Source organism: Buteo buteo, chromosome 8 (assembly GCF_964188355.1).
Source record: "Buteo buteo chromosome 8, bButBut1.hap1.1, whole genome shotgun sequence".
Lineage (NCBI taxonomy): Eukaryota > Metazoa > Chordata > Aves > Accipitriformes > Accipitridae > Buteo > Buteo buteo.
In genome coordinates, this window is record NC_134178.1 from 6,320,978 (window position 1) to 6,342,643 (window position 21,666).

General features: G+C 35.1%; 1 protein-coding gene across 11 annotated transcripts in view; it reads right to left on the reverse strand.

Annotated features, from left to right (window-relative positions):
* The window catches only part of DMD (dystrophin), a 1,298,312-nt gene that overhangs the window by 684,777 nt on the left and 591,869 nt on the right, over positions 1-21,666 (reverse strand). For all 11 annotated transcript variants that reach the window (XM_075033523.1, XM_075033524.1, XM_075033521.1 and 8 more), the window contains 4 exons: positions 18,923-19,033; positions 14,152-14,325; positions 11,892-12,047; positions 6,436-6,606 (listed from right to left, as the gene is read on the reverse strand). In XM_075033523.1, the coding sequence (XP_074889624.1) occupies positions 6,436-6,606; positions 11,892-12,047; positions 14,152-14,325; positions 18,923-19,033 (612 nt within the window). The remainder of the gene's footprint in view (positions 1-6,435; positions 6,607-11,891; positions 12,048-14,151; positions 14,326-18,922; positions 19,034-21,666) is intronic.

Sequence of the window (21,666 nt, forward strand, 5' to 3'; positions counted from 1 at the left end):
CTTTCACAACTTCGATAACATGATTGGTTTTTTTTTTATCTGACATTTCTTCATTATATTCTTCAGAATTCTGTTTCTGTTTTTAGTATTACTAGACAGTGACAGCCTACATATACTTCATCTATTGCAATATAACACATAGCATTGGTAAATTTTGTGTATTAAAAAGACAAAAGAACTGCTATTAGTTTAACAACTTTATATAGAATAAATAAAAAAATGTGTCATGATGCCAGGATATAAATAGGATTATTTCATTAAAACTGGGCGAGTGGCTTTCAAAATCTGCTAATTTTTGAAGACAAAGTTCCAATATTCAGTGACTTGGCCTTCACTCATCACCTTTCCCTGTATGTTCTTGGGAAATAGAAGAGCATATTTCAAAATTAAGGGAAAAACCCCAACCTTGCTGGATTTAAACTCCCTTCTTGTCACCCTAACATCAAATTGCATTTCAGCTGTGCAGTTTATTTCAAAATATGTAAGAAAGATGTTGAAATTTAATTTTAACTACCGAATCAAAAGTGTTAGCTCTGTAATTTAAGAATGGCATTTAAAACATCCGACACCTTAAAAAAAGAAATGCCAAAATCCCAACACCACCACAGCGGGTACAATATGAAACATTAACAATTAAAGTGGTGAAAATCTTCCCAGAAGGACTAGGCAATTTATACATTTTGATTTTGTGTGTTTATCAGGATGAAACTATGTAACATAAATAAAATATATAAACAAGTTAGAAGTTGGGTAGAAGCTAATCTTCCGATGAAATCTCACGTTGCATTTTGTGAGGAACAGAAATATGTAAATAAAAGGTTGAACTAAGCATTGTAACACCCAGAATTCAGCTGCAGCTGTGAAAATTTGTCAGCAGTGTTTTAAAACAGATTACATTCACTCTGCTATTTGTCATTATAGTGAAGTTAGTACAGTCACCTTCCCCCCCCCCCCCCCCCCCTTAGGACTAGTATATTTAGTTATAAACCAAAAGTTTATTCAAGTGTATATTACTTGCTGGAAGACAAAGGTTCCATAAATACTTTCAGAAAAGACAGCACCATTAAAATGTGTATACAAATTATACAGATTATATTAAGGAGATATATATGTATATATACGGTCATCTCTTCTTTACATATAACTCCATATAGGATCACATCTACTAGCAAATACAAGAGTTAAAGATGATGGCAATCTCACCATTCAAATTTCTGTTATAATTCTGAAATGTCTCTTTGGAAGAAACTCTTGTACTTCCACTTTTCTGAAGCACCAGTTATGGCTATTTGGTACAGGATACCACAATGGAAGTTCTTTGATGCAACAAATTCGTATTTCACTGAATGAAATCTCTCCTTAGCTCTTAAAGGAACCATTATTCTTTTCTCACTTGTGTTTCTCAGAAAACTTAACCACAACTGAGACGTCACATCACCACTGAATCCCCAGGACCTGAACATCTCCATAAGAAATGGCATTTAGGTTCCTGGCCCCCAGGAAATGAAAGCAATCAGATCCTTCCTCTCCGTTAGAGCTCTGCGTGCCGAGGATGCCTTACGTGACCGGTTTCTAATCCCCATCCCGGGAACACCAGAAGGAAGACAGGGAGAGAGAAAGACGACCAGCTGAGCTTCCCTTACACCAGTCCCTACCATCGAAACCTCAGGAGAGAAGTTGTAGTGCAAAATACAAGTTTTATTTAAGAAAAACAACTTTGGACGGCTTGAAACCCGGGCGGAAGCCAGATTACTCTGCAGTGTTGAAAGGCATGGGGGCAAGCCTTACTGAGAATTCATAAGAGGTTTGTGGTTGCATACAACAGTATTTCACCTATTTTACATAGGGAGCCATAGGATGACAGGATGAATCATGTTAGTATAAATAACTGCAGTTCCCTGTGCAGCCATGTACGCTTTGAGTGGGGTTCACAGCTCCCTCTTTACCCCACTGTACTGTTCCATACTCTTTATCTTTCAGCTTACTAACAAATACTACTGGTTTTGTTTTGTTTTCTTCACTTGATGTTTCATAAGGGAGCAAAAATCACGACCTCCTTCACATTAGCAAATACTAACCAGGAACGAATTATGCTTGAAAACAGAAGCTACATCGGAATGGCTTTTTCTGAGGACGTGCTGCAGAGGATTTCTGAGCTATATTTTATAACAATAAAACTACCGTGTATCAAGTTGAACTGCTGATGTTTTTTCAAAAAAATGTGACTAAATGCAGAGGATAACATTTTAACAGTGCTGGTTATTAACATATGTAGATTAAAAAAAATCAACACCAATAAACAACTGAAGAAAAGTTCTGTGTGCCTACACACTGCCTGTATGCTGTGGATTCCTCAGAAGTAATCTCCGCAATTTGAATCTCCCAAAGAAATTAGTTAGGTGGTTCAGTTCTCACGGGTGGGATTACAGAATTAATCAGAAGCTGACATTATGGCCTTCTCAGTGGCTGATTATACATATTTATTTGTTTATTCACAGCACATCTTTTATTTTTATTGCATCCTGGCCCCTGACTATGAATCAGCTGACACAATTTTCAGATCATTTTCTTTTACTGATTTTACTGACAGGAAATAAGTTGCTAAATGTGTTATCTAATGTAATTCTAAGTACTTCAAGTCAAATTTATACTCACTGGTATTATACACTGTGCTAAAATATAACATTAAAGAACTGGCAGACTCATACTGCTGATAGCAGGGAGTGATACAGAACTTTTCCTGGTAATACCATCTGCCATTTCCTTTTTGAGAACATGGTTTCCTGGCAATCTAATTCTTATCAGGCTGGTTCCTGATTAAAAGACAAATAAACCCCACAATGGTTAATGTCTTCAGTGATAAATATGTTCACTAAATCAGACTTCTAATTATAAACGGATTTCTAATATACAATGCTTAATAACTATCTTTCCACCCACATGTCATTTTTCTTATCTATTATAACAGAACTGAATTCAAATGGAACGATTTAGCTTGTCTCTACTGAGTAAAAAGGCAGGATTTACAGTCTTCAGTATATTGCCCATCTCATTTCACATAGCTCAGCCAAGTTTTTGTTCCCTCCTTAGAAAAATTCTAGACATGAACAAATAAATAACACACTTCCCTCCATGTCCAGATTAACACTATGTTTCGTTAATGTCATTTCCTACTCAAGATGGACATTCCTTTTTATTTCTAGGTGTTTACAGCTTGAAGACAATTTTGCAGGTATGATTTTTTTTATTCTAATCTCTGTAATTATCTTTGTAACCTTCTGAGTTCTTCTCACTTTTAAGAAGTCTTGGGTACTGAAAATGAATTAGAAATAAGTGCAGTAATAAATGTAACTGCTTCCTTGTGCTGTAAAGAAAAAAGATTATGAGCTCTCTGCTTAGTTATATCGACAGCAGCAGACATCCAATTTTCAGTTCATTCGCACTATTGAGTTCTCCTCTCTCCCCCTCCATTTTCCACCTTAGTTTTTCTGCAGACTTTCCTCACAATGGGAATCTGCTGGGCTTCATTCATCTCCCAGTGCATTTCATTAGATCAGTTACTGTCTTCGGCAGCCTACTTACCTGGGAAGTCCGCAGCCCTGAGCTGCGACATTAATCAGATACTGTGAGGCCCTGGTTCTGGGGACTGAATTATTGATGTACAATTTTGTATGATGCCTCAATAAAATCTGTAGGGGTCGGCGTTCGGAAGATCTCGCGTTGTCACGGAAAGTTAGAGGGTTAGTCGCAGCCTTGTGATGTACCTGTAACCCCACCTCCCCTTGTTAGTATAAAAGGAATTAACTGCGCAATAAAAGGCGGAAGTTGGCACTCACACTGCGTGTGTTATCTGTCTCTTTCCCTGGTCCGGGCCGACCAGTGATCTAAGCGTGGCACCTTGATATGTAGCGAATGCTACAGAAATCCACAAAGGAGTATCAGTATCGTACTTATTTATGAAGTCCTCACAAGAATTTTAAAGCGTCCAGGATAACATGCAGCAATTCCTGCCTCTTAGTGGGAGCAGATCCTTTAGGAAAAAGTATACTAACTTCACATATTTCTGCAAATGAGTACGTTTGGAAGGCTAGGATCTGCCACTTACACTATCTGTTGGATTCCTCAGAAATAGAAGTCTGCTTACATTTATGTGAATATTGGTTTATATTGCCTACAGAGAATCTTAATAAAGGAATTCTGAAAGCCACTCACTCACTACATACGTACTTCAACAAGAGGCAGCTGCTCTCATCCAAAGTTGTTTGTTCTTATTTTAGTGGTTAACTGACAGAAGGAGAAGAGCTGAGGTACTATATGAGGTTAGGCTGCAGTGAATGCTTTGGGCAGAATTTGAAGCCAAAATATGCTTTTTAACAGTTTTTCCTGCAACCCTTTATGTATCAATTCCTTGTGGGAATTCACAATACTCAATGGCTTTCTTTAAGATTAGTAGGCGGAGTGGTTCCCGTTTGACATATTTTTCATGTTACTATTTCTTATTTTAATTAGCTCTTGTTATCTTTTTTGATTGTCATAAGATAAATATGTTGTACTTGTTGTAGCAAGTGTAAGACATAACAAGGACTTCCCACGGTGTAACTGCGCTGATCATCAGGCTGTAGGTTCTAATTATGCAACTTCGGAAGCATTAAGGTTCATATCTAACAATTAAATGATATTAAGGACAAATCTTTCTATTTAAACTGCTGTGAAGCTGTATACATCTGGATTAACTTTCCTGAGCACGCATGCAGGAACATACAGTGTACCTTTCTGTGTCAGCAGAACTGTACTGCGTAGTTTAACACCACCAAAGATGATTCTTACTTAAATGGACTGAGTAACTGGCAGGTTAGTTTGGGGCATTAAAACCATATGATTGTCTAACCCATCTCTTAAAAATCTGACACTTGTCCCTTTATTATGGGTGTTAAGATCACAATATCAATCAAAGGTAATGAGAGGAACTGCACAGACATTGCTGTAGGAAAAGCAGCAAGTGAAAATGAGAGAACATCAAGCAGCAATGGGTTTTTTAGGGATCGCGGTTTTGATTTGAAAGTCAAAGCAGCAATAGTCAAAGCAGTAACTGTAAGATAATAATAGCAAAAGTTGATCTTTATATATTTTTGGATACTACTTTTAAAATATTGTCATTCTTAGAGACTGATGACCAAAAAAACCCCAATTCCAAACCTCACAAAAGACTTGGAGACTTTCTTTTTATTGTTATTAGTTTGTAAATCATCAGTGCATTTCAAGGCTAAAGACATTTTATCAAGCTTGGAAGCTCGAAAAGGGCAGTTAAAGACAAACAAAACAAACAAACCACAAACGACATTTTACTCCAGTGCCTTTAATCTGCACAGCCTTTAAAAAAATGGGAAAGGTTGCCTGTGTATTATTCATGACTATTTCTATAATGCGTGGTGAAAGTGGTGAAATGTTTAAAGGATTCTTCCTATTGAAAAAAGTAGAAGTGGTAAACTTTTGCACAAAACCCCAGTACTGTTTAAGGTTTTTTTTTTTGTAGTTGTCTTTTGAAATTACATAGGAACACTTAGCCAAAATGCTGCTGGCTGCACATAATTATTTGAAATTTTGACACTTTGGATAATGTTGAACGTAGTTTCCTCTAAAGCACAGATTTTGGTACGCGTGTACAACGATGACTTGGTTTATGTTCTGAGTTAGACTGGATTTTTGTTACATATGCAGAATATAAACTAGATTAGCTAGTGTTGAATTATACCGTGCTAAGTCTTAACATCACACAGAGGTACATAGTTTGATGCGGAACCCTTGCATTCCTCAGTGATTCTGTAAGATGTTTCAACTGTGGCACACATAGTAATTTTGAGGAAAGTTTCATTTTAGGCTTTGAGTTTTAACCTAAAATAAGAGTTCAGGGTGAAGTCTCATGGAAGAAAGAAGCCCCTGGAATGAAAACAAATGAGCTACAAGCCAAAAAGAGTAAGAAAACAAATATCTCGCCTCCTGGCTGCTGTCTGAACACGTGGAATATATAGTATTCTGACTTCCTTAAGCTTTTATCCACTGGAGTTGTTTTACTGTTAAATACTTTTCTAATCATGAGTAGAATGGGATGAGAGAGAAAGGGATCGCTATTTACATGGATCTCTGTTTACATAGATACTGGATGGATAATTTATAGTACTCTGAAAAATGAAAATCTAACTTTAAATTCATCTCAGTGAAGATTATTGCAATATGAACGTGAACTGTGCTATTGATATATGCAGAGACAAGATGGTTTAAACTTTTCTGAGCATTAGTGTCAGGGTGAGACAATGCCATAACAGTTACAAAGTTCTACTAATTAAAATGCCAGAGTTTTCATTCTCTTTCTTTATCGAGAAAGAAACCTATCATTCTGTAATATGCATAAAGGTACAGTGTGTGTTACATTGTTACCTTGCCCCAGGCAATTTCAGCATCCAAATTGCTAGGCATCCCCTGCACAGCTGATCTCTTTGTCAGTTCTGCATCTGTCGCTGCAAGCCATTCTGTCATAGCATTAATTTCTTTTCGTAGCTTCCGGGACAATTTCAAACATTTCTCTAACTCTTGCTTTTTCTCTGTCACCTGCAGAAAGAAAACATGTGTTTCTTAACTCTTCAGTCAAACAGGTTAAAGGATTTTTATATACCATTTTCTAGATGCCATTTTTCTAGAAAAGCTTAACTTGCAATTTCACAAGCCAAGTTGCACTTTCAATACAGTTATATCTTGCCTTAGGTCTCTCAATATCTGTAATTTTGCTGCTGGAATGCAAACACCTACAAGAAAAATATGTGCATAAAGACACATTGAGTTTGAACTAGCAGTAGACCTCTGCAAACCTCCTCCTCCTCCTCCATTTTGAAGTCATGCCTAGCAAAGTATTTTGGAACAATTGAATTAACAGGCTTTCTGAGACACAAAATAGATGTCCAAACCATTCAAAGAGCATATTTTCATACAGATGGCCAGCTAGTGATACTAAATCCTCAAGGTTTTTTTCTACATAGCTGCACTACACAGAAGAAAAAAATTCTCTGCCAAAGGAACGCCATCATCTTGAAACATAAAAGTCACTGAACGATGTCAAACTAAGGCAGCACAATTAACTTTTCAGTTTTTAGTTTGCTGAATGTTTTGGATGTGAAGTACTATGGACAATTTCTGTTTTATTTGTTAAGTTCTTTTAAACATATTACATGGTACCTAGAAGGAAGGCTGAGGAATTATATTCTTCACTGTCTTACACTGCACTTTTGTGTAACCCAGGGGAATAGGGGAAATACAATCTTCCCTGCAAGCCCCTAAGCAGATTCAGGGAGAGCGAGAGAAGGTTCCACATACTTAGTAGAGAAGGCAGAAGAGTAAATGAAGAGATCTCAGATGGGAACATATGCCACGATAGACATTAGGCTATTAGTAGTTAGAAAATACAAATGAATAAATTATGTTGTGCTGAAGTTTAAAAAAGCCCAGCCAAAGAAGGTGGATTAAAAGTGTTCCATAGGTCACTAATACTTAAAAGAAATTACTAATTACCTTGCATGTCAATGAGTAATCAAGTGAGATTGTAGCCACTGATTTTTATTTAAGTATTTTTAAATATAAAAAAAATTGTCTACAGTAGTGCCAGGTATTCAAAACTGGTATCACTATCTACTAAAATTATTTTGGGCTTTGACACTGTTTGAGTACAAGTAGTTGCACAATGATCAAATTGCTTCCTAGCTCTACTGCCAAGGAGAGTTTGAGGTTTTAAAATGTAATAGGATGTTATGAGGTTAGGTACATGTCTTTTGCTATCCCTGAGTAAACAGATCAGATTTGCCCAGGAAATAAGCAATAAAGTGTCCCTGATCATGTATTACCACTCTGTAGAAGCTTACTACTAAAATCTCAGAACATTTCTTCTTCACCAGATGTGCTTTATGTGCTTTCTTGTATGACAAATTTATTAAATGAGACCTCAGAACTTACAGGCAGGCCAAGAGGTAAATCCCTGAGAAGGACCATAAAACTCAGCTTTTTAGAGCTCCATTCACACATGGAGCCAGGAATTTACACATGTTTTTCACTACTTCTTCTGATGAATATTAATAGCCATTGTAAATAACTATTTGCAGGTACTTAGCAGCAATACAATGCAAAGTGCACTACCCCAAGCATGATTGCCTCTGTAAGAACTCTAAACACCTGGTATACTATAAAATGAAGTTACTGATACATGCCCAAACACAGAAGGAATATTTGTGTTGCTATATACATCTCTAAATTCTGTATATAATATCAATAAAGCTACACTATTTCCATATAAATTGTAAATATCCAGAGGTTAGTGATTAATCAGTTTCTGTTTGTACTTCAAATGTAAAGATGTATTTCTAAAGAAAAATAGGAAACAGTGCCCTCTAAAGGCCTTCTGTATCATAAAGTGATATCAAATGTAGTATCTCCATAAATTTTTTCTGTATTTTAAAGCTATTTAGGCTACGCTAAATAGTTTACTCACAAGAACTCTTGGATATAGCAAATAAAAGTAAAATGAGAAAAGCAGGTATTTAAAGCAAAGGAACGGTATTTTACAGACTTTTAGTCTTACGGCTAAAAATCCCTGTGCCGCAGTGGGATTGTGAGGAAAGACCTGACCTCGTAAGTAATAGCCCCTACCGCATGCAATGCCCTTAGGAGAGCAGCAAGAACATTATTACTGACACTTTCTTTTAGAGTCCAGCTCCCCGCTCTGACGAATTACCACAGACAGATTTGACACAAGTATGCTACAAACCCTACCTCACAGCCACTCACAACTACCAAACTACCTAAGCTCTAATCTAGTTGCCTCCATGTATAAATGTATATATGCTTGTGTCGGGGAGAGAGAGAGAGAGAGAGAATGTGGGCAAGGGAATGCGTAAGCAAGCCCAGGCACGGAATAGTTGTCGTAAATGTAACCACTACACCATGATATTCACGTGACATTTGGTTTTCTTGCAATTTCATCTCAAACCTATTTACACTGAGGCCACTGCTAAGGTCTCAAAATTATCCTTCATGCTTTTAAAGCATATTTGGCTATAAATGAGGGGCAAAACTCAATGGGCTGAACAGACAGAACTCATTCCTAGACCAAAGAGAACTTTAAGGTCTGATACTACCTAAGCAATTAGGAGTATTCACAGGTATTTATATCCATATGTATATATGTATTAAAAAAAAAAAAAGGAACAAATAAAAAACCTCTCACACCTTCCCCTTCTTCTTAAAGGGAAAACTCAGAAAGTCTAAAGTTATGATACCTAAAATATATAGCAAAACCAGAGTATGTACAGAAATTATCAGAAAATACAATAATAATTTTCCTGTCTATGCTTAAAAATGTGCTTAAGGATTGCTTTAAATAGGGGAGGACCTCCTGATGCAGTACATACAAAATCACAAAAGTGAGTCTATGGTTGAAGATGTGGTTTTCCTTCAGACTATACATTTCAGTCCTAAGCCTTAATACTAGTTATAACTATTATCAGTTTTCTCTTAAGAAGACTTTGACTGAATGCAATCAATTAGGGCTGATAACGGCTGATTCTTTTAGTTCTATATCTCTGGGCTTTTGTGACTCTCTCTAAAACTGTTAACTACCATGCTATTTAAAAGTAAAAGTGAGAAATTACATCTAGGCCAACAAAGCTAAACACAGCACTGCGGATTTTTGAGACACATTAATTTGCAATATGGCTCACTTCAGATCACTAATGGCTTCCTAATAGCACATTTTTATCCCTTCATTAGTTAAGAGAGGTTTCCTAAAACAATGGCACCTGTCTGCTGTTAAGTTAAAATTAATGTAGAAACAAATGCCACAGTCCTTTCTAAAATAATAGAGAAACCAAATATTTTATCTAACCTCAAATGATAGCTATCTGCACCTTAATGAAGCAGACTCTTCAGTTTTCTTGACACCCAAAGATTGATGTCTCTTAATACCTTTATTTTCTAGCACGAGAGAGAACTGTTTTAAATCAGGTTCCCAAATGAGTATTATCTCTGTCAAAAGTAACATAACTCTTATTGTTTTATCATATTGTAGTCAGTGGGGCTTGATTATGTGTTTAAACCACACACTGACTCTCACTATTACCATGGACTCATTTTCCTAGCTAGCAATAATTTAGGGTTTTAATAATTTATAATCTGACAAAGTAAACAATTTGCATTCTGTCCTGTTTCGTATATTTGAAGTGTATATATTTTAGAAATAGGCAGTTAGAACTGTCATTCACAATCTTCATTCAGCCAGTTACAGCACCACATTTACTCTAATCCTAGAACTTTTAGAAGTTCTGCGGATAGTTCTAATGAGGGCAAGAAGAAAACAGAGTAATGAAGGACAGTTGTTAATTGAATTGTTTGCATGAAGTCTTCTTTACGACAAAGCCACAACTCCTCTTCAGAGCTCAAAGGTCTTTGCAGAGCGTTGTATGTCAGGAGCAGGCAACGTACTCCACAGGTAATGCAGACCCAGAATAAAATGCCTTCGGGGATTGACATACGTGGGTTTTTTTCCAATCACAGTCTTGTTAATTTTGGTTAGTAGTCTGTCTTTCCTACTGTCTGTTTAGTTGACTTTTAGGAAGAACTGAGTAAACAAAACTTTTTCCTGTTAGGAAATGCAACAGCATTTCAGTGTACATGAATCAATAAAGAAATAGATGATGTATAGTTGCAAATTTTACACAAGGAATGACAGTGCTTGGGAAATTAAAAGGAATTGATTCTATAAGGTTAATTATATACAAATACCTTATCATTGGCATCATAGGGTGAAAGTCTGCCACATTTTGAGAACTATTTCTCTTTTTCTGTAGGTGAAGCTAAGATTATATAAAACAATATTGGGAAAGTCTTCATGTTGTCCTCCTAATCATATGCCGACACTCACTAAGCGGTCAAACCGAGTACTGTATAAATATTAGATTTAAAACAAAACAAAATGTTGTACTCCAAGGCAATACACTCCTCATTACAAAGTTCAAAGGATGATGATTTAGTTTTGCCTAACATGAAGAAATTTGATAATCCCTATGTAATGGAGGATGACAAATGACCAAATTCTAAACAAGGGTTTGCTGGTATCCGAGATGTATAACAATGGGACAATTATTCCACATACTGATAACTAAACAATATTCTACGTGGCTTATATATTAAGATACAGTGAAAAGGCTAAGTCAGGATTGTACCTGACATTTAAACCAGGGAACAGTTGCAACAATAACTGAACATATGTGTAGTTCAGAGTGCAGAAGCAGCAAAGCAGAGTGGTACACAAATGCCTCCTGAGGAAAGCTGCAGTAGCAAGAATTTTCAGTCAATGGATTTTTGAACAGCAACAAATGGAAATGATATACTTAAAGATCTGTACAGTCAGAGGCAGAAGGAAATGAAAAGGTAGAATTCTCTTTTATGAAGTAGCTCTTCAAATAAAACATGAAAAAAATCACAAACAAAATCTAAGTATTTTTCTGACCTGAAGTGTTTTGAAACAAGTGACTGTTTGAGACATTAAAATGAAACGACATCTCCCTCTGACCCCTAAAACCCAATGAACTAGTAGAAAAAAATAGATTAAAACATTAAGAAAGTATAATTTTAAATTGTAATAAAGGAATTTTATAGTTTTCCAGAAGGTTATTTTTTCTCAGAGCAACTGAACAGCCATCCTAATGATCGCCTTTGCCTCCATTCTTTCTGTCCCACTGTTTAGAAAAACTGAGGGCCTTGAAAGGAACCAATTTACTTACCATACCAAGAGTATTCTTCACTTTGCCAGTTAAAAAGAGGGCATAGTTTTGTATTAAAAGCACAGAGCTTACCTTTGCACCCAATTCATTATATTGCAACTTCAAAGCTGTGAGCCTTTCATCCAGTTCTTTTGGGTTCTCTGTCTGCTGCTTTTGAACAATCTGCCTCCCGGTTTTTATCACTGTTTCCACTTCAGACTTCACCTCACTCAGGCTTTTATATAATTTCTAATCAAATAGAAATATGAAAGTGAAACGCCGCTGTTAAAATAAGTACAACAGAAAAGACTATTGAAGGTATTATAAAGACGCACTAGAAGGCTTTGCATTGTTTGCTGTATAAAACCACCATCACGCATGACCCTGAGCACCTTCCACTCCCGTTTGAAAGCTAAAGGAGTTGAGAGGTACCATGGTATGTGACCTGAGGATAGAGAAAACTCACCCTGAGTCTGCGCACGTATTAAAAAAGTTTGTAAGAAAAATTCATCAGTTTCTAAATCAGAATTCAAATGAACAGATTGAGAACAGCCTATCTTTACTAATATTGGCTTCAAAGACTTCTCACCAAAACCAATGATAGAAATGGTATACATAAGAAAGTACACGCCATCACTAATTGTTTTAAGATATGACAAAGGTTGTTTTCAAACTGATTTAGATAATGCAGTATTTAAAACAACAAGAGATGTCTTCTGTCAACTCACACAGCTTGTTGGATGTATTTAAACTACAAATAGCCACTAAACTAATTTAAAAACCCAACAGCTTTTCATACTACTGAATGAGGTGACTGGTAGGATAGAGGATTTCCCCTACATTTACTAAGTGTAATACTACTCAAAAATTAAATAATTAAAAAAAAATTAAATTTAAAATTTTAACATGAAAAAGTAATGTGATGAGGTTAAGCCAAAATATACTATATAATTCACTGGATTTTCCTGCACTATTTCAATGATAAGCAAAAAATAAGGGATAAACAAGTGTTCAGTAAGTGACAGCATGCAAGCACTCGGTAAACACAATGCTCTAAGAATACTGTAAGTCTTCCACACAATATGACAGGGCTGGAAAAGCTAGCTGCTGAGTGAAGATACTTTAATTCAGTACAGGATTTCTAATTACCACATCATTCTGATAAGAATGTGAATTTAAGGGTAAATGCATTTAGGAAAAAACCCAAGATTAAAACTAAAACGCCAAACCCCAAAACATTGGCTTGTTCCATGCTTATTTAATTTAAATTCTTACATTTAGATCTGAAAGAGGTTGAGGCAAAAAAAAATAATCTTCAGGCATGCCATTGCCCCAGAAAAAAAACCAGCAGAAAACAAGGATCTGATTGTTCTGATTTGTGCTGTTAAAATCTCCGTTTTATTATCAAACACACAGTGTTCATCCTTATCTCTACTTCCCTTCAACAGTAAAGGGGTACAGGATTACAGGGATATTAAAGGGATACATATAGATTTCCCCCATATTCTTTAGGCCACATTCAGGTCATCTTTTGCTCTTCAACCGTTAGAAATTCATAGCATGCCATCGCATGGAAACTGTAATCTATGGTTTTCCTTTATGTTTTGTGTTTCCTGGCTAGAATAGACTTGTGCACTGCAACATCTCTTTTGGTTACATCATGGAGTTCCACGACCATAGCATATTGTGGAAAATAGAGCCAATCCAGGGAGATAAATTCATATGCAAGATGGGAAGGGGGAATTAGAAAGGGATCCTAAGTGGCTTTCTCACACAGTGGCAGTGCATGACCATTGTTTGATAGTTCACTGAAATGAGAATGTTTTGATTTTCTTTTTTTTTCAATTTCATGAGTAACGATACTTTGTTTCTCATCCTGAATTCAGGACAACATTCTGTAATTTTTAGCTTTCTCCACATAAATCCATATTTTCAAAATTTTTCATTCGTTTAATTGGCGCCTCATGCTTCTGAGAGTTCTTTGCCATAACAGAAGCAGACAATTTACAGAAAGGAAAGTTACTGTAAGGCCGTTACAACTATTTCACCATGTTATTATATCCTGGCAAACTTTGAAACTGAATACAATTTTAAGTGTACAATGTCCTTCTAACATCATTTGCAACCAAGAGAAGTAGGACAAGGAAGATCAACCCCTTCTCTCTATCCTCCTCTCCTTGAGAAAATCAAACTTTAACTAAAAAGGTTCCTATAACTTTCATTGTGTAACTTTGCTCTTAAATCTTTTCTAATATCTCCCCCAAAATATTGACATTGTCATTGAAAATACTTTAAATTTGAAAGCCAGAACAGACAGGAAACAAAAAGAAAGACAGTATGTTTAAATATTCACCATGCAATGATCCAACTGTGATTGTACTACTTCCTGCTCAACACTCTTCATCTCCAACTTGGGCACCTGCAATTTCACTTCATCCAAAATTCTTTTACATTCTTGTAAGCGCTGTTCAAAGTTGGCCGGCTTCTGAAACAAGCGAAACTTCATGGAGACATCCTGCAGCTTTTTCTGAAAAGGAAGCATGGGTGAGTAGTAAATGTGAAATCAAATCGACACTGAAGACAAGTCTTAGACCTGTTTCAGAATACTTAGGATCCATTATCAGTCAGCAGTTTCTTATTTAAAGAATTTAAAACTTTTGGGGAAAATACCAGCAGCAGAGAATCTCGGTCTTCGCAGGAGGAAGAAAATTCTTGTATCATCCAGGGCACTGGATGCAGCAGAGCCAGCAACAAGAGAGCCCATATACTCAACTGAAGAAAGGGAGAGGTTTTTGTATTTTCCAATATGAAAATGGTGGGGGATGGAGTAAGAATGGTGGTTTAATGGCTTGAGCATAACACATTCACATTCCAGAGTGGATGCTCATCAACTCTACCATGTTGCTGCTTCTTGGTATGAGGAGTGAATCTTTTAGTCCCTCAAAGAAACCCAAATAAAGTGGCTGGGCAGTAAGTAGGTCTAGCACAAAACCTGAGATTTAGAGTATAAAATTGATTTCTATTTCCATTTTAAAAAGCATAACCTAGAGTAAAAAGAAAGTAATTTGAAGGCAGAAAAATCTATGACAAGCATGGCTTCTAATTTCACAATTTTCACAATTTGTTATCTTTGTGCATTAATTATATTGCTTGCTCACATGATCCCTACCTCAGGGGGAGGGGAAATAATTAAAAATAAAGCAAAGAAAGGGCATTTTAATTATCTACTTGAATAAGAACTGATTTCTCTGTGAAGTACAGAGCAAAGTACTAGTAAAATAAGTTTTTGTACTGTTTAAAAAAAAAAGGAAGGATGTCGCTAAGAAATGGGTAAGTAATTAAATAGGAACTCAGCATCTGCAAACACATTTTTGACTTTATGATCTTCAAATCCTGGACACTTTATACCAATACAATGTTGTCTGTGCTATACAAACTTGAAAAAAACTCTAATAAGGAATAGAATTAGCCTATGCATAGGCATTAGTAAATATGCTTCCCACATCTATCAGATTTCTGTGAAGGAGGCAGCAATCATGAGCAGAAGGCAGTTCTGGGTAAGACAGAAAACTGTGTAGCTTTCCAGCAGCTCCATCCAACAACTTTCCTCATTAAATACTCTTGATGGAATTGAGATCCAATGCGGTGAGAAAGGAAATCTCTCCCTAGATAAATAAGTGAACAATTGAATAAAAATAGGAATCAAAGGGTAGGAATAAATAGGCTTGTTTTTCTTCAGTGTGTTTGCATACACTAAATTCATACTTAATTAGGTTTCCATCCTCTTGTGACACTTCAACTTGATGAAGATCAAGTCCTGTGGGAAGCATGCAATGCCACATCAGTATCTGTTGCAATTTGTGTTGGTCAATACATTAAAAATGATCCAGAAAAGAGAGAGAATGACAGTATTAATGGCAGAGAAAATTAAAGCTATCTGTGAAGAGTCACTGAAGGATTGCACAGTATTGAGGATCTGTAGGAAAAAACCAAGCAAATTATATTTAATTCATCCCAACATTAAGTAATGCACATCACAAAAGAAACAGTAAGCTTGATATACAAGTGGGATCTACATTATCTATTAGCACTCTCACTTGAGTTATAATAGATAACTATAAAAGTTATATGCTTACATTTATCTCGAACATTTAAAAGAAAATATCAGCTCAATACTTAAAAGCAGCCAACAAGCAAAGTGGGTATTTGGAATTATTTGGAACATAAAGAATAAAAAAAAGAAAATACCTGTCACAGTATAACAGTCATTGTATAAAGCTATTTTGTGCCTGAATAATGTGTGCAGTTTTGATCACCTCATCTCAAAAAACTTACTGTAAAAATAGAAAATGTATAAAGAAGAATGACAGGACCATCAAAGCTATATATCTAAAGGTCTCAGTATGCTTTAGCATAATAGTCAGTCTGAAGAGAGACAACTGAGGACAAGTAAAATTAGCAGTATGCAAAAAGTTGAGTAGCAAATGATTGTTAGCTGTTTCTCAAAATTCACGAAGAAGGTGGCACCAAGTAAAACTCTTATATAGGGAAACCAGAATGAACAGAAGGAAGAACAGCATTCAGTTAAATTGTGTAACTAGCTGTTAAATGAAGTTGAGGATTCCAGCAATTTGCAAGACTTCAGAAAGTATTTAGACATGAGCTTTTAAATCTCTCTGATCCAGAAGTCGCTTAGCTGCAAACCACTGGGAAGCATCACTAACTGTTCACCTTGCTGTACCTCCTCACTGTCTTCTGCTGCTACTGAAGATACGGTTTGGGGCTAAATGGATCTTTGGTGAGAAGCAACATCAGAATTCTGAAATACTTAAAACGTGTCATCAGCTGAATTTACTTCACATCAACAGTTGAACTGATAGCAATACTCAAACTTCATGGTCAGTAGGCAAACCTGGCTGGCCTAAATAGCACAGCAACAACTGGTGGGAGAAAAGGAAAGCCCACAACTAAGTCAGAATTATTCATTTTTTATTTGAGGAAAATGTCTTCTTTAGAAACAAATGATCCATTGTTATTCAAAAGCAAAATCACAGGTAATTAAATACTTTTAGAGATTTAACATTCTTTTATATTTTATTACATTAAATAATGTTAAAATATCACTAGGAAATAGTAATGCAGTAAAGGAAGGGAGTCAACTCGGTATCTTTTTACTCTGACAAGCGTGTTCACCCTAAAAGATAGGTGAAAGTAATAAACAAGAATGTAATTTGTCTGCTGTGTAATTTCTTCCCGCAAATAATTTATTATTGAATTTCCTAAAATAGCCCTTCCTCAGATAAGATTCCACTTTCATGTAACCGTTCTTTGCCTAGTAGGACTAACTAGGTATTAAATCACTATAGTGGAAATAGATTTTTATTTTGCTAATTGTCCTTTTTCCCTTAAATTTAAAAAATGGAACTTAACTCTCAACCTACAGTAATCCAAAAAGTCAAGATAAATTTGGTCACTTAACAGCTGTTTCACAACCTCATAGCAATTACTTACTTTCACAATTGTTTACTTTCTGTCTAGGTAAGTGAACTAAACTTAGAAAAAAATACATGCCAGATCAGAAATATTGTTTAGCGCAAAAAAAAAAAAAGAGAAATGCATGCAGTATTTATTTGTAAGTGAGAATGCTCTTCAGGAAAAAAGTGAGTGAAGACGAATCTAGTGAAATGTGATTTACCACTAGAGGTGCTGCACAATGATGGAAAAGAATTCAAGAGAGTTCACTGGCCTAAAATCAAATATAGTCAATAAATATTTGGAACAAAGCTTTTACACTTTTTGGTAGTTGGTATTTACATTATGCATGTAAATTTGCTATTTTTTGTTCATATTTTATCTAATGTAAGCAAAAAATATTTTCAAAGCGACCCCACCAATTTGTCAAAACTCAGACTGATGCATATGGTCATCTAGAGAAGCCTTTTGAATTAAAAAATACCTGCACAAAGATGGATTAAGGAAAAAAAAAAGGCACCTAGAAAGGGTAGTGCTCCCTTGCATGCTGTTGAATTTATAAACATTTAGATATGAAGTCATCTGATGCCTGCATTTCACTGATGAAATACGGGCAACATCACAGCTGCCATGGAGACAATCAGAAGGTGAGTTAGTGTGAAGGATGACAGAAAAATAAGGAAACGTAAATATTTTCAACAAAGAAAAGCTAGTCCTGCAGATAAGAGGAAACATTAAAAAACCCCATCAACTTCTTTTCAAATTAATTAACTGTTAAAAAGCCATTAATGTTATCCATAATAAAACATAAAACTGAAGCTAAAATACCTAGAATTATTTGACAGAGATGAAGAAAAAGATGGCCTTGTTTACTGTTAATACCATAATGAAATTCTTTGTCTTTCCTAATGAATTATGACAATTTGTTTTGCAGCCTGCGGAACTTTGGCACTAATGCCAAAAACAAAAGCAGCAAAACAGTCAAGAACCCATCACAGATTAATGGGTAAAAATGTGTATTGTTCCTAAGCATTAATTAAATCTTCTTCAGTTTCAAACAGGTCTCCCTTTGTCTATTAAGCTAGATGAAATAATGCATTAGCTAACATTTTAGATGACTTCAATGAACTGCTTAGTATAGATTTGTCTTTCAACACAGTTCTATCAAATATTTCCAAATACTTTAACACACTTCTAACTGTAAATATTTTCAAATACCTCAAAAGGTGTACCAAAAACCCTCATTGTAGTTTTATTTCTTACAACTGCAGCACATTCAAAACACCCTTTATATAGTGTCCCTACCAGTTGGCTACATCAGCTCCAGGTACCCTAGAACTGTTGCCAACTAGATAGAAAGGCTGTACTAGAAAAAACAGCAGTAAGAAGATATGGATGTGTGCATTAGCCACTAATTTCCAGGCTAGAAAGGAGCAACTAAACCAGAAGATATCAAATCAAATCATTAAGTTTGGAAAAGACCTCTAAGATCATCAAATCCAACCATCAACCCAACACCACCATGACCACTAAACCATGTCCTGAAAAAAAAAAGAGATACCTTAAGAACACTTCATACTATAGTAATAGTACTACTCATGCTGTTTGTTTGCACAAGTGGTGGAAAACTGGAGGAAGTAAAATATGCATACCTGTGCCACATCAATTTGGGAAAGCACTCTTTTGGCAGCATCTTTACCCCGGTTTCGTTTCTTCATTTCTTCCAAACTAATCTCATGGCTTGTTAATTCAGATTGTATTTTCTATTGAAAAACAAAGACAGTAATCAGCAGGGTTTGAAGAAAACGCTTATGTTGTTAATATTATTTGGAACAGTTGATTTTGAAAGATATTAAACAGAAGTACTACACTATATACCGGATCATTAGAGAAAATTATTCAAAGAATTTCTTGTTCACAACCCTGTAAATTTTTCAATTCAATTTCTCTCAATTGTAATAAAATCTTCTTCTGCTGCTCAAACATATATAACTCTGACATTGTGACTAATGACATAATCTTGCTAAGGAAATGGTGATTGATTTGTAGGCAAAAAAAATAATTCTTTCTTTTAAAGGAAAACAACTATTTTCATCGGGAAGAAAATTAAAAATTAATCATAGAACAGAAAAATACAAATAGAAAAGTGATTTTCTTCACTCTTCCTATTATTTTTACAGTATCATCAGGTGAGTTGAGAGAAAACTGATCAAAGTATCCTGTATGTATAACATCTTCATCTCACAGAACTGTGCTGTATCTAAACCAGTATACTATCTGTGGCATATTACTGACCAGAATCTATGTTCAGTATCTGCAGATATGCTAAATGCATAATGACATGTAGTTCATTAATACACTAACTTAATCCATCTCCCAACACACATTTCTGGTTATCTCTTTCTGCAAACCCAGTGTGCAATCAAATCATCACAAGAAAAATATCAGCCTTGTTGGTTCACCATAAATCAACCTTACAAGAAACAATTAACTTTAGCAGTGTTGGCTAGGGCAATGTAATGGAAAAGAATTCCCATAAAGTATATTGATACAATATAATTTAGAGCAATTCACATATTTTTATGTTTAAATTGTGAGAAAATGAGAAACTATTATTAGCAGAATTGCTAGACAAGTACTTTGAGACCAATTACTCTATGAAATAAAGACAAGGTACGTTCCCACCAGGAAAGGTATTTGAGGCCATTACTCCTGCATAAAAAAGCGATTTGAGATTTAATCTTTTTTTTTTTTTTCTATTGTATACAAGGATTTCTCAGATACTCTAAAGACTAGCTATAAGTTTAAATATATGCACATGTATTTGCCTTACACTACAGTATCTTGTAAAATATGAAAACTGCGTAGTTCAAAAGACTACAAAGAATCACGCAAATGAAGAAAAGGGGGTTTAAATTACAATTAAATCCTTTAAAGTTTGATTATAAGTAAACATGAATATATAGGTATTTTTAATCACATTTTTATAGGTTAAGTATAAAGTTGTGTACACTGTATGCTATCTACTTTATAGGGGTATTACATGGTTATAATGACTTGTACAACATTATAATGTCTTGTATATTACAACACTACATTGAAAGCATTTTTTCACAAGTTATATTGAAAATATATTAAAGTAAATTTTAAGAGAAAAAGACTTACAAAAAACTAGAAAACTATTAAGTCACTACTGAATTTAATTGCAAAAATAAATTTACGAGTCTAAACTATCCAGTACTATTTAGAGAAATAAAATATTTTTCTGAAACAAAGCATTTGTAAAAGCAAAATGTCTGACAGAAATCTGTCAATTTCGATTAAATTTTTCATTTAAAATTATCACAATTGCACATCTTCTAGTTTTCATATTTTGAGTTCTCCTTGTCAAGTCTATTTACTGAATGGCCAGCAGTATTTGAAGCAAGTAATAGATTTTTTTCCTAAATATGGTATTTTAGTTTTGAGAAAACAAAGCAATTAAAAGGACAATGCAATCAAGGAGCGGTTTATTTAATAGTCTATTCTGGAGTATTTATTTCCTCCTTGTCTAAGTTTAAAACTTCCCCCTTGAAGTTTATTAGAATTGTGAACAGGATTGTCTTCCGTGTTTGTGCAGCACACACCCCAAATTGTGGGTGGTGACTCAGCATCAGTTAGCTCCTGAAGCCAAATCATTTCTTGATGTCTTGGAAGTCAGAGCTGTATATACAAGGAAGAAGCAAGTCTGAATATTAGAAAAATATACTATATATCACATCCAGTATCTCAACTCTTTGCTTCTGCACCTCATCAATTAACCAATTTTTGGTTGTATTTTCCAGTTTACTTTGTTCAACCTCCGAATCACTCTGGAAAGCATATAATTGAACAGTTCTTATCTGAATAGGTCAGAAGAGCACAGTACAGATAAGAGTAGTGTTTAAGCAATTAGGTGTTATGGGACATTGCAGGGAGATTGTTTTATCTTATGTTTTTAAATTGCTCGGCAGGAGAGAGATGAAGTATCACCTACTCTGACATCAAAATCAGAATTAGAGAGAATAAACACAGTAGAGGAAAGCTTAAAAGAAAAGTTAGTAAGGATTATAGCAAGAAAAGTTTTTTGGGTTTTTTTCCCCTTTTTTTTTTCCACTGCTGCTCACAGGCAGAAAGATTAAACCAGTCTTGAACAGATATAAGAGAATTTATACCTGCCTATGATGCCCCTTTTCATTCAATTTTGACATGACCATTTTGACTTTTTGTCCATTTTGACTCATGAATTTATTACATCAACTTCTTCTAAACATCCACAAGAAAACACTGATCTTCTTTTTCCATTTCTATCATTCCCACCTCTGCTTTTCTCAGTGGTTCCTGTCTATTTTATCTTTTAATAAAGAGTAAAAACTGC